The sequence below is a fragment of the Vipera ursinii genome (assembly GCF_947247035.1).
Source record: "Vipera ursinii genome assembly, chromosome: 2".
Lineage (NCBI taxonomy): Eukaryota > Metazoa > Chordata > Lepidosauria > Squamata > Viperidae > Vipera > Vipera ursinii.
The window spans coordinates 156831569-156846224 of NC_139513.1; the positions used below are offsets into that span (position 1 = coordinate 156831569).

Sequence of the window (14656 nt, forward strand, 5' to 3'; positions counted from 1 at the left end):
TCTCTGTTAGGTGAGGCTCAAGTTTTGAACCAATGACATATTTGGTTGCACAGTTCTCCCCTGCTATAAGAAAGATTAATAGCCAGTTCAGTTATTTGGGAGTAATGAAGGATGAAATGAAATAAGTGAAAATGGCAAAATGCACAATACTCATTTTATTGAACATTTTCAAGCAATCTTTGAAGCGTTTAAAAGAGTTTGAAAAACTCTTTCTCTCTTTCCTATCCAGAAACATTTTTAAAATCATCATTTGTATGCATAGAAACTTGTTCTTTCCAATTTGTGGGGTACAGGCATTGAATCAAATTGTGAAATGTTGGTTATATAAGAAGTATCATTCTCATCACAGGAGGAGGAAGAGAAATGCAGGATTATCAATCTCACAGCCGGCAGCCACGAGTCCATTGTGACAGATTTTTTCCTTTGCAATGTTTCCTCCAGGCAACCCTAAAAGTAAGAATAAGCCACATGCATAGTTGTTTGTTTAGTTATGTAAATCTACTTCAGGAATAACCGAATATGAGAATAACAGAATTGGAAGGGATCTGGGAGGTCTTCTAGCCCAACCCCCTGCTCAAGCAGGAGACAAGAATTTCCAGGTGAGCAAGTGGCAACTATCTTTCTCTCATCTTTCCTGTTTACTGACTGATAAAGTTCCTCTGCTGATTTGTCAATGAATTCCTTTCCACCAGGATAAAATCTAACATATTTTTTTTGTGTTTTAGCTAAAATAGTCCTAACTTTCTATTTGCCACAATAAGACCTATTTGCCAGTAATGCCCAAGAGATACTTTGGATTCCACGTATTATCCTAGGTAGGGTCTATGCTAGCCAGAGCTAAAGGGAGTACAAGTCCAAAGTCTTTGGTGAGCACCAGTGGGCTCACAAAATCCTACCCCATATCACAGAATCCCTCAGAAGGGCATACAGCAAAGTCAATTTCAAATTATTGTAATTTTTGCCCACATAATACCACTATTGCTTGGTTCTAGATGCCCAGTTTAACAGTTTTCCATCTAATGATTTGCTGCTGCAGCCCCTTGTCTTTTCCAACCTATGATTGGCAGCTTCACAAAGGATCTCTCCCTGTTTCTCTCACTGCATTCTTTATCTACTGATTCTCTGATCCCATAGAGCTCGTTCCTAGGATCAGAGTCCTGGTGTTTAAAAGGCCATCTGCCAAATTCTTCTGCAACTTGCCCCAACTCAGTACTAAGTCCCAATGCCGAACCTGTGCTAAAATATTTTAAAACAAGTGAGAAGCACAAAAGTGTATAATGGATGGGAAATTACTGGGAAGGAATTGTTCATATAAAATAGGCATCAACAAACCCCTCTAGTAAGTAGTGTGCCTGGCTACTTTTAAACCTGAGTTTAACAGACTTATTTTTATTTTATTTTTAATGCAATCAGAATGCCAGAGTAGCAAGAAAAGTACAACTTGCCATATTCAGAAATTGTATTTTACCATCCAGGCTAAAAGTTATACAATAATTTAAAGAAAGATAATTAACTTTCACGACCGTTCTATTGCTACCCAGTGTTACAAGTGCAATATGTTAATGAGATATTGACTCACCAGGCGTTCATCCTTTGGGGATCACGGACAATTCTCTTAGCACAAGCAATATCATCTCTGATGTCATCGTTTATGAAAACTGTCAGGAAAGGCAAATTAGGGTATGTCCCAACCCAGATGTTCCAAAAAGACTTTCATAATATTACTATTTAAAGCAGATTCTTCCTCAAGTGGCATTTTAGTTGTAGGACTTCATCGGTTATTATGTAATGCGTTCACTTCTTTAACAGTGTAACCTACTTTTTATACAGTTGATGTAGACCATGAAATGCCTTTTCTTATCGTCTAACTGTGTAGAGTAACACGTCTGAAAAGTGTAGAGCACTAGGAATCTGTTTCCCCCCTGGAGCTGAATATGCAGACTTCCCGACTGGCTTATTGCATTCTTGGAAAGCAGTGAGAGAAGAATTGTCTCACCTGAGCCCCAGAACCAGATTTCTCTGAAAAAGGGCATAGAGTACTGGGTCAGGTCCCTTGCTAGTGTGTGTGCTGAAATTGTTGCCTTTAACTTGTACCTCTGGCATGACCTTGACTAATGGTTTGGTGGGTGGTGTGGAAGCACAAAGTGAGATATATCTGTGTGAAGGAAGTTAGAGGATTTGTGACAATTTGGGAAATGGAGTACAAAGCGGAGGATCAGATTGAGGAAGGAGAAGAGGCCAACAGAAAATATGGTGGCTAGATACTATCACAGATAACCCAAATGGGAATTCAACATTAATTTGAGAGACAGGGTGATTCAGCGCCAAACTTCATGAACCACCGGATGAAACTGAAGAAGTACAAAGAGCAATAAAGGAGAAGGACTAGAATGCCCCTTCAAAAGTTTCCTCTGACTTATTTGGGACATTTCATTTCTTTTCCAGTATAATACGTGTCAGCCCTTGGCATTAGATCAGTTCAGAAACAAACACTATAAGGATTGCAGGTATACTAATTCATAACAACAACAGCAACAATAACAGAATTTTGAAAGCTTGTCAAGACCTCTCTCTCCTACCTCTTATACCAAACCAAATCAAGAGTTATTTTTACTTCTGGAGATTTCTTTCTTTCCTAGACTGAATTGTCATTATTTTCAACTTTATTTTAATAATTCTCCTAACAATTCTTGTATTCCTTCATCAGAGATAATTCCTCCGCTACACTAGGTGTCTTACCACTGCAAGGCTTTTTACAGCCATTAGCTGTAGGGCCCTTGTTATTGTTGCACCACCAACGGCTGTTTATCTGGAAAATCCCATAGTCACGACTGCCATCTCTGTTTGGTGGCCCGATAACACGGCTGTTGTATCTACTCTCATGATAAGCCATACAGATCCCTGGAAGAAAGCAAACAAGGAAAGGAGTATAAAAGACTTGTGTTGTCAATGAAAAACTGTCCTAGTTTCTTACACAGAAGATTTAACCATCTTCATTCTTCCCCCAACCAAGGAAGGATCCAAGGACCCATCCCTCTTGAAAATCTGGATCAGGCTAAAATAGAGAGATAGAAAGAGTAAACTCACAGTTGCCCAAGGAATAGCCGTAATATCTATCCATGCCATGTCTTTTCAGTATTGAAGCCAGTTCACATTTGGAGTATACTTTGGCTTCATTGGCTGCAATTAGGAGGAAGAGGAGGGTGAACACTAGTGCCTTCATTGCTGCAGCTCCTCGGAGGAGGATGTCTGACTTCTCCAGTGTGGCTACTGGATTTTGTAGTCCCAGCTTGTGAAAGTGGAAGCTCAGGAGAGATTGATAACAAAGTATGCAGCAATAGCATTTCCTAAAATTGAAGCAATAATAAAATAACTAGAACAGAGTACTGAAGACAAAGAGGAAGAAAAAAAAAGAAACAACTGTCATTTCAATTTTGCAAGAAGACAAATCCAATCAAAAAATGGACGAGAAAGGCATTTTTAGCTCCCCAAGATCCTAGGTCAAGGGAAGGAAGTTCCTAAAATGGACAAGTGGTGGTTGTAACTGCTTGACTGAAGCCCCATCCTTTTTTTTATTAAAAAGTTTTACAATACATTTTATCTTTAACAAACCCAAAAAGAAAAAAAAGGAAAAAACCCTCCCAACCCCCTCCCCCCACCCTCTTCCCCCTCCCCAACCCTCCCCAACCCCTCCCTCCCTTTCCCCTCCCCCCCCCGCTTCCCAGAGCAAAATACAGGGTATAAAAATACAAACAATCATAATCTAACTTACGCAAACAATCCTAAACTATTTAAACTACCGAACTTTAACTCATATAAGAAAACTCCAAACATATATATATATATATATATCATATCAATAATTATACAAATACAGAATAATACTTTCCAATCTAATACCAAAACACAGGGTATAAAAATACAAACAATCATGATCTAACTTACGCAAACAATCCTAAACTATTCAAACTATCAAACTTTAACTCATATAGGTAAATTCCAAACAAACATATATATATCATGTCAATGATTATTCAAATACATAAAAACAATCTCAAATAAACCAATTTATATCAATTGTCTAAGACTATTCCTCATTCCAACTAAGCTTTAAATTTACATTATCCTAATGTGTTATACAACTTAAAATACCATAAATTACTTTCCAAACTTAAGAATTTTTATATAATCACATCATTCTTGTATTCTTATATTCTATTACCTATTCCAATATTACCCATAAAAATATTACAAATTAACGTCAATCACAAAGAAAACAATTTATATCAATTTTATAAAACTATTCTTCTATCCAACTAAAAGCTTAAAATTTTTCATCCAAATAACAAATCATAACCTACAGAATGTTTTTCATGTGTGATGTATGTGGAAAAGGAAGAAGGCTTTTATTGTGTGGTATCTCCTGCTTTCTTGACTCTTTCAGATCCCTGTCCCAAAGACGTTCCTCTTTCTCTGGAGGACGCTTCATTTAGTTGCAGTTTCTGTTTCTTTCTTTCAATACAACACTAATTTCAGTGTATGCCTTTAATCTTATGAAATATGTGGAGAAATGCAACATACTAAAGTTACTCGGAGAACTGTGTTTTATTTCTTTGGTTTTATTGCCTTGATTATCATTCTTGAGGGCACATGAAGAGGGAGAGCGAGAAAGATGGGGATGAGGCTCTAATTTTGTATTTTCTGCTCATACGGGAGAATCTGACACGGAGGTACAATGAATTCATACCTCTTAGCAACCTGCACCTTTTAATAGCATGCTTCATTAAAAAACTTTCTGAAACATGATTTTGAATTCTGTTAATTTAATTTAATTTAATTTAATTTAATCAAATATGGTTTGTGGTCATGGTGAAAGATATGGACGTGAATTGGTAGAGCAAAAATTACCATGTTAGATTAGTCACTGTTTATTATGAATAACATTGATTATGTGCCATCAAGCCTTTGTCAGCTCTTAGTGACCATATAGATATTTTTTTCTCCATCATGATCTGAAATTTCTGAATTCTGCGACCAGATTCTGTAAATTATTCATGGTGAACTTTATATAGGCTGCCCTGGAAGACTATTCAGAAGCCAGATCTAGTCCAGAAATGGACGGCAGAGGCAGGGATGGGGATATGTCAGTTAAATGCTACTTGATTTACGGGGAATTCAAGGTGCTGGTTTTTATCTAAAAAAGCCCTGAGTGGTCACAGGATGACTCATCTCCAAGTCTGTCTTACTATCTTGTTATATATAACAGGATTTGCATATTTCCAAATTGATCTATTAAACCAGGGGTGTCAAACTCAATTTCATTGAGGGCCACATCAGCATCGTGGTTGCCCTCAGGGGGCTGGGTGGGTATGGCCTGGGTGGGCGTGGCCTACTGGGTGGGCTTGGCTAGAGTGCGTATGGCCTACTGGGTGGGCATGGCCAGCTCTACATCGTTCGCATCAAGGGTGCCTTTGGGGGCCTGGGCAGGAGTGGGACAGATCTGGGGGTCTCTGGCAGAAGGAGGGTCTCTGGGCCAGGGCCAAGACAGCGGGGACTGTTCCCTCACTGTTTCCAGGATGGCTTTGGGGGCCACATGAAACCACTTCGTGGGCCGGATTTGGCCCCCAGCCTTGTGTTTGACATGTCTGTATTAAACAGTAACATGCTTTGGATTCCAGGAAGCAGGAATCTGTCCTCATTCTCTGCGATCCACACAGCCCCCACCCTGCTCTCTTTTAAAAGACCTTGAACCCCTCATTACTGGGTCTCAGTCACATGACTCCACTGCTGAATTGGAATCATTGTTATGAATTCTGCACTTCTCCATACCAACTTTTACATGGTTCTAAATTATTACCATTTGTTTTAACCATTGTAACTTGTGTTCAGGTAAATAGATTCCAAAATCCCCAGCAAGAGCTACCAGTGCTCCTGAGTTATTGTGACACAGTTTTGGAGGTCTTTGGGAACACAATGAGGCTACATTTGGCTATGGGAAATTGTGACTGAAGACATACCGTATCTAGTTCTGCTGAAATTAAAAACCACCTTATGCTGGATTACAGAATAGCTTGGCGTTCAGTTCTTACTAGAATCCATTGCTTCAAATCCAATTGAGTGAGATCTCACAAAGGAATGTGCATTCTTTCTAGTTGAAATTATTACAGACTGGGAGATTCTGCAGGTTGAATCTTGCTTAGTATTCTCCAAGTTAACCAGGATAGTTACCCACTAGCTTTTGCTGCGGTCTGCTGTCTGCTGTTTTGTACATATGTTCACTTGAACATAATATACTGCAATCTCCTCAGCTTTCTGCATCTGCAGGTATCACAGATGGACAATTTGTTGACTACATCTTGGAACTAAGGATGCACAGAATAGAGTAGATTTAACAGAATAGCATATCTAGACTTTGTGAGAAGATCAGATCCGGATTTTGGCACACCAGACATCACAGTAGTTTGGCCTGTATCATTAATCTGCTGCCGTCAGCCTCTTGTTTGGATACTCTCTTATTTGGCAGGTGAATGGATAGGAAGAAGATGGCCACCAATTTTTAAATTGAGAATCAGTTTTTCTTATACTATCGGGCAAAAAAACAGGCCTTAATATAACAGGAGGTTAACCACAGAATCTGTATCACCTTGGATGCCAATCTAGAGTTTTCATATAAGAATTTCAAGATAGTTTACTAATATTGTATGAAGAGATGCATCAGGTTCTTTGTTAAGTGACACCAAGCTTTGAATCAATGATGTATTTGGTTGTGCAGGTCTGCTCTGCCATAAGAATGATTGATAGCCAGTTCAGTTATGTAGGAATAATGAAAGATGAAAAGGAAATAGATAAAGCTTGAAACAGGCTTCATTTTATTCAAGCAATTTTTGAAGATTTTAAAAAAACATTTTCCTCTTTTCCACCCAGAAACCATTTTAAAAAATCATCATTTGTGTGCAAAGAAGCTCATTTTTCCCAATGTGTGGAGTGCAAGAAGAGAGACAAACTGTTCAATATGATTGTATAAGGAACATTATCATTTTCATCACAGGAAGAGGAAGAGAAATGCAGGCTCATCAATCTCAGAGCAGGCAGCCACGAGTCCATCGTGACAGATCTCTTCCTTTGCAATGGTTCCTTCAGGCAACCCTAAAAATAAGAATACAAATTAAAAATAAGCCTGATGCACGTCTTTGTACAACACACACTTTTATTTTGACAATTTCAGATGATATAAGTCTCCTTGGAGGGATTGAGGAAGGTGAGCTATGGCAACTCTCCTTCATTCATTTTTCCTATTCTTTGACTTCCTTTCTTAATTGTTAATCTTTTTCTCTCCAGGTTAAAATGAAAGGAATTACAATTGTTTTATTAAATAGTGCCGACTTTCTATTTCTCACAATAAAGTTTACATGACATTGATGTCCAATGGATAGTTGGGACTCCCACATAACCTTGAACAGAGTCCATGCCAGCCAGTGCTTAGGGGAGTTAAGATCTGGAGTATTGGGTAAGCACTAAAAAGCTCACAAAATTCTATCCAAAATCTTAATATGTGCACATAAGAATAGCACTTACCAGAGTAATTTTTGAATAATTCTGATTATTGAGCACAAAACCTTTTTATGCTTTGCTTCTAGATCCGTGGTGGAGAGCCCTCTCTGTGGGCACATGCACTGTTGCCCCAGTCCTAGGCCGTCAGCTAGGTTTTATAAAACCTTTTCGCTTTAGGCCTCTGCCACCATGTGCACACAAAAAAGGTTCAATCAATCAATTTCAATTTCTTGTGGGGAAAAAAGATCTTGCAAAGTTGGAATTGATTGATAGAACTTTTTAGTCCCATCCAGTCTGCCATTACCACTGTGGCCATGCCAACCCAATGGGCCATGCCCACCCAATTGGACATACCAACCCAATTGGACACACCAACCCAATGGGCCACACCCACCTGACACCTGACGATACATAAGTGGGTTTTGGGTTGCAGTTTGGGCACTTGGTCTCTAAAAGGTTTGCCATCACTGTTCTAGATGCTCAGCTTAAGGGTTTTCCATCTAATGGAAAACTGCTGCAGCCCCCTTTCCTATCCATCTTATGATTGGAGGCTTCACAAACTATCTCTTCCTGCTTCTTTGTCGCTTGTTCCTGGGATCAGAGTCCTGGTGTTTAAAAGGCCATTGGCCAAATTCTTCTTCTACCTGTCCCAACTTCTACCTGTCTCAATGCTGACCTTGTATTTAAGAGATTTTAAATGAGGCAAGAAAGACAGAAATTGAGGGTGGCTGTGAAATTATTCAGTTATAACAAACATCAACACTCACACTTGTAAACTGGGTGTCGGTCTACTTTAAAACCTGGATTTAACTGTCCACTAATCCCAGGTTTAAACGTTTGTTAAATCTATATTCTAAATCAACCAAAGTGGAAGTACAGAAATAAAAATGTAACTTTTCAAATATAAAAAGTGTATTTTTCCACCAAGGCTAAAAGTTGTACAATAATTTAAAGAAAGGTAATTAACTTTCATGACCACAACAATAAGTTCAGTTGCTACTGAATGGTATAAGTAGAAGATGTTAATGAGAGATTGACTCACCAGGAATTCATCCTTTTGGGATCACACACAACTCTCTTAGCACAAACAACATCATCTTTGAAGTCATTATTTGTGAAAGCTGCCAAAAGAGGCAAATTAGAATATGTCCAAACTTTACAATGTAAAGCTTATTGTCATTTTTTACTGTGGGCACAACGGCACACATCAAAAATGAAATTTAGTTGCCTGCTCTCAGAGTGAAACACATACATGACACACACCTAAAACATACCATATACAACATATGTATAGACCCACACCCCTACATATACATAACAATAAAATATTAAATACTGTCCATCTTGAATATATAATGGAAGGAGGAAGCCTGAGAGTTCACAAGGTTAACGCTGTATGGAATGAAACTATGGCTGAATCTGGATGTTCCGCTACGGATACCATGAAGCCTTTTCCCAGAAGGTTAACAAGGAAAACAGGTTGTGAAGAGGATGAGTAGTGTCCCAGATAATCTTACTGTTGTGTAGCTGGTTCTTTGCAGGTAATACGTGAGACGGAAGGTTTCAAACAGGAACATTTCTTTATTTAGGCAAACAGGAACAGAACTGAAACAGAGGCTGCTGAGCAGCTACTTATATGGTTGGCCACTAGGAGGCGGCCAATAGGTTTAAAGCAACCCATTCCCACCCCAAATCAACCAATGATCTTCTTGGAGACAACAAGTCTGGCTTAGTCAGTGACAGTTACACAGACACACCATTGAGCAACCTTAAGCAGCATTCAAACAGACACGTGAATCAGTTCAAGTAAAAATCCCAATACATTACACTTACGGACCCTGTTCAAACAATGCTTCTGTGCTGTGTCCTGGATGGGAGGGAGGGAGGGAGGGAACTGCCAATGATCTTTTCGGCCATCCTCACCACTCTCTGCACCGCCTTCCTGTCTGAAGCAGTGATGCTTCCAAACCAGACTGTGATGCTGTATGACAGGATGCTCTCGATTGTTCCCCTGTAGAAAGTGGTCAGAAAAGGGGAAGGAAGATGTGCTTTTCTCATGCGACGCAGAAGGTGCAGGTGCTGCTGTGCCCGCTTCACCAGTTTCTCAATGCTGAGCGACCAAGTCAAGCAGAGAATTGAGTTCCTTAGCCAGGTGGCATTCTGGTGCTGAATTTTTTGCCCTTAACTTGTGTCTCTAGCAAGATATTAACTAATTTCAATGAAGTTAGGATTAAATGGCTCTGCCAGGCAAGCTACCCCTGACATTGCAGATGGAGAGCTAGTTTGGTCTAGTGACTCCAGTCTAGAAAAAAACAAGAGAGATTGTGAGATTGTTAATGTGGGATGGGAGGAACAAGGGAACTTCACCAAGCAAGAGAGATAGTGAGACTGTTGATGTGGAATGGCGGGGAATAGGCAAACTTCACCAAATATGTTTCTGGTATTCATTAGAATTCAGACCACAGTGAGGTGGGTGGTGGGGAGGTACAAAGTGAGATATGTCTGTGTGAAGGAAGTTAGAGAACTTGTGACAAATTGAGAAATGGGGTACTAAGTGGGGGAGTATAATGAGCAAGGATGAGGCCAACAGAAGACATGGTGGCTAGATACTATCACAGATGGCCCAAGTAGGAACAAAAAGAATTTTGAGAGACAGGATGATTCAATGCCAATCTTTATGAAGCATTGGATGCAGCTGGACTACTACAGAGAGCAATAAAGGAGAGGAAGGACTAGAATCGGCCTACAAAATTTCATCTGAACTTAGACATTTCACTTGTTTTGCTTTTCTAGTGAAATAGTCAAATAGATAGCAGGAAGCAATATTGCAAGGAGTACAGGCATACCTCATTGTCTCAATTCTTTTGAATTTTGAAAGTTTGTTAAAACATGTCTCTTTGCCTGTCCATTACAATGTGTGTCTTACCACTGCAAGGCTTATTGCAGCCATTAGCTGTAGGGCAATGATAGTTGTTGCACCACCAGTGGCTGTTTATCTAGAAAATCCCATAGTCGCAATTGTCATCCCAGTTTCGCTGCCCCACAGCTCAGCTGTTGTACCCACTCGCATGATAAGCCATACAGACCCCTGGAAGAAAGCAAACAGGGAAAGGACTATAAAAAGCATGTGCTGCAAATGAAAAAGCTATCCTAGGTTTTTTAAATAGAACATTTAAAAAAGAATGTTTAGCCGTATACTCATTCTTCCTGAACCAAGGAAGGACCTAAGAAGTCCAAAACATGTTGGAAACCTTCAGGGAAATTTGGAATAAATCTGAATCGTGTCTCCAAGATATTCCTGGGGTTGTTAATGGCACATAAGGTCACCTCTTCCTTCTCTCTTCCTAAACTGGGCCTTCCAGTGAGGAGGTACTTTTCCATTGTGGAATTTTTGCATTGCCACAAATGTGGAAAATCTTCTGTGATGGTCTCTTCAACCTTATTCTGAACTGAAATGATCTGGGGAAATCTAAAGGATCTTACCTTTGAGAGGATGCTTATAGTGGCACAAATAAACACTATTCTGATGAGGACAAATCTAAGCCAGTGATTGTTAAAACACAAAGACCGCAGTTGTCTGAGCACACTCCTGTTCTGCTCTTGTGCCAAACAGGGAATGAAGTGGATACTGATCCCCCTTTTAAAACTAAAGGTGTTAGTGCAGGGTGAAGTGTGAGGTCTTCCCAGTCATTTGTGTTGGGACAAAAGCATACAGTATTTTACCATTCTAAGAAAATTGAACAGAGCTTTTTATTTATTGGGTGAGCTGGATGAAATTTTGGGAAGGAATTTCCTCATTCTGCATCTGTCTTGCAAACCTGGATCTTGCAAAGGTGGAGAAAAAGATTGAGTAATTTCACAGTTGCCCAAACTGTAACCATAATATCCATCCAGGCCACTTTGTTTCAGAAGCAAAGCCAATTCACATCTGGAATATCTTTTGGCTTCACTAGCCACATTGAGGAGGAAGAGAAGGGTGATCACTAATGCCTTCTTGGAAGATGATGTCTAACTTTTCCAGGATGGCTACTGGATTTTATAGTTACAGCTTGAGAAACTGGCTCTTCTGGAGGGATGGTAAACAGAGTATGTAGCAATACGATTTCCCCAATCTGAGGTTATTATGGATTAACAAGCAGAGACAGTTGAGGGCAAAAAACCAATGAGGAAGAAAAAGAAAGTGCACAGATGATATGGAGGGTTGTGGAACCACTGGAACACAAACCACAAAAAGGATGAACTGTCAATTTTATATATATAAAAAAACAAACCTAACCAACAATGGTTGAGAAGAGCATTTCTGGTAGGTTGAGAGATCCTGGGTCAAGGGAATCTGCATGAGGGGTAACAAAAATGTAAAAGTGGGGGCTGCAACTGAGTGATTGAAGCTCAACCATTTTACGGTCTTGATCATGAAAAAGAAATAGGATGTTCATTGTGTGGTGGCTTCCAACATTTTTATTTTTCAGGAACCCCTACTCACAGACGTTCCTTTCTGGGGGACCCAATGCTTATTTGAGTTTTCTGTTTGTCTCAGTTGCATCTCTCTCTCTCTCTTACACACACACACACACACACACACACACACACACACCACACAAATATTTTCTATATTTGTCTTTTATACATGTAAAAACTCTTAATAAAAGTTACATTAAAGAAAAGAGAAAGGCCTTCCATCCACTCAATTATTTTTTTTTTCAGAAATGTGGAGAAAAAGGTTTTTTTTCAATACCAAATTTCTACTTTTATGAAGCATCCATACATGCCTAGTGTAACAGAGAACAGAAAAATGGCAAAGGCATACATCATAATAACATAAGCCAATAAGTTCATCTCCTCATCCACCTTGATTACAGTATTGGAAGCCCTTACACAAGCAAGATGGAAGAATAAGCTTGGAACTGAACTCTGGGAGTTCTTCCAGTTTGCGTGTTGACCTGGTTGAATTTACACAATCTGAATCAATATAAACACTGAAGATCCTGCTCCTAGATGACTGAACTTACTGGCCAGTGAATCTTTTTAATAAAATCAATGCCAAGCATACTTACTGGAAACCTTGGCTAAAAGATATGCCCCTTCTAGCCAATGAACAGCTTTAGACTAGGCCAGGGCCTAATACTCTCCCACCTGACTGCACTATTTAACCAATGGAACAGTACTACAAAAACCATGTTTCAAGTCCTGCAAAGTCCATCCTGTGTGGCCTTCCCACATGACTGAAAAATATACTCATTCTTCTAAGATCCCTTTATTCAATTTGTCTGTATACCCGAAGCAAGCTTGTGATTCAGTTTTCAGGGAAACTGTTTAGCAGTGCTGGCTGAAAGACTGCATGGCACTCTTAGGCCACATTGAGTGATGGCAGCATTTCCACCCGATGCAAAGAGTTGACACTCCCTAAATTTTGATGTCTTAGTGCAATGCTTTGCTTTAGCACAAACTGGACATTTCTCAGATGTAGTGCAAACTAGCAATCGTATATCCTGAGCAAACTTAAATCCTTGGAAGACCCAGAGAAATTCAGCAGCAATTCTTGCTTCTTCTATTTCTCCAGAAGCACACAACTTTACTTTGTGAATATCTCAGGACACACTGTTGGGACAATTCCATATGGAGCTCAGTTAAATCCCATTATTGATTATATTAACCAGGAAGAGTGCAAACTAATTTCTTAAACAAACTGTTCAAATAGGAAAATGTATTTAGCAGCCCTGGGGCAGGAGGCAGGTCTGCTAAGAGCTGAAACCCAAGCAAGGCTTAGTGGTTTTTAAACATAATTAATGATTAATTTTCAGTTCCAAGTCTTGACTTCTCTTGCCAGAAAAATTCTGTTCCCCTTCAAAGATTGTATTGAATATAAACTTCCAAAATTGGGATGCTCTGACACAAGGTGACAAAATATACTCTGCAATTGGAAAGAGGACAAACTAATTGCTACTCCAAAGGGGAAAGGAGCTCATTCTCCAGAGTTACAGATACTCAATGAAAGGTTTTCATACAGTGAGAGACAAGTATACAAGAGGGAAAGTGATATTAACACATTCAATTAAATGTAAAAGAAATTAATGGAAAATTAATGGAAACCAATGCAAATTGGTTTTGCTCCTGGAACTATTCTGGGCTGGCACATCTGCTATTCATTATAGAAACTGTGGTCAATAAAGCCGAAACTATAGAGTTCCACTGGCAAAACAAGGCTTTGGGACAAGCTGAAAAACATAAATTTCAAGGCTCAAGGTCCAACTTAAAGTTGAACCAGTGTTCTGCTGAAGTAGTTTGCTGTTTGTCATCACCTAAATTTGCTTCTACATTTTCAGAAAAAGGGCTCAAGGCAGCCATTCAGGCAATAGATTGAACATGGTTCTGGTGATAACCCAAGGATTTTATATACTGTATCAAGCGTAGTTTTTTAAAAAATCAGATATGCATTATGCATTATTTGCAGGACCACATCTAGTAAAGAGAGGCCCTAAACCAGGGGCAGGCAAACTTGGCTCTTTTATGATTCGTGGACTTCAACTCCCAGAATTCCTGAGCCAGCATGGCTCAGCATGGAAACCTCTCCCTTTCTCCTCAGCATGGATGGCTCAGGAATTCTGGGAATTGAAGTCCACGAATCATAAAAAGCCAAGGTTGCCTACCCCTGCCCTAAACCAACCCCTTGTTTGGTTAGAATCCTCTGTTTGAATTCAATTGTTTGGGGCATTAAATCTAATTCAGTACACACAACCAAAGGAAAATATCCCTGGTGGATGTTGTCTATTTTCTGCTTGGAAAGATCCAGCAATGAGGAGCCTACCCTTGTGTTTAACTTTATCATTCTTCCTGGTTTAAAAAAAGCCCATTGTCTCACTGTTTCATAAATAAACTACTAAAAAGGAATTCAATGTTACCCTCTAGGAAGCTGACAAGAGGTTTAATGGTTGAGTATTCCCAAATCCTGGATTCACTGGAGAAGAGCCTAATGCTGGGAAAGGTTGAGGGCAATAGAAGAAAGGGACGACAGAGAATGAGGTGGCTGGATGGAGTCACTGAAGCAGTAGGTGTGAGCTTAAATGGACTCCAGAAGATGGTAGAGGACAGGATGGCCTGGAGGAAC

General features: G+C 39.5%; 1 protein-coding gene across 1 annotated transcript; it reads right to left on the minus strand.

Moving 5' to 3' along the window:
- Positions 1-380: 380 nt before the first annotated feature.
- On the minus strand, positions 381-3223 carry LOC310637000 (lysozyme C, milk isozyme-like; the record flags this gene model as incomplete). The annotated part of the gene is made up of 4 exons (XM_083357243.1): positions 381-447; positions 1580-1658; positions 2740-2901; positions 3088-3223. The coding sequence occupies 4 exons, from the start codon at positions 3221-3223 to the stop codon at positions 381-383; spliced, it is 444 nt and encodes a 147-aa protein (XP_083213369.1).
- Positions 3224-14656: the final 11433 nt, after the last annotated feature.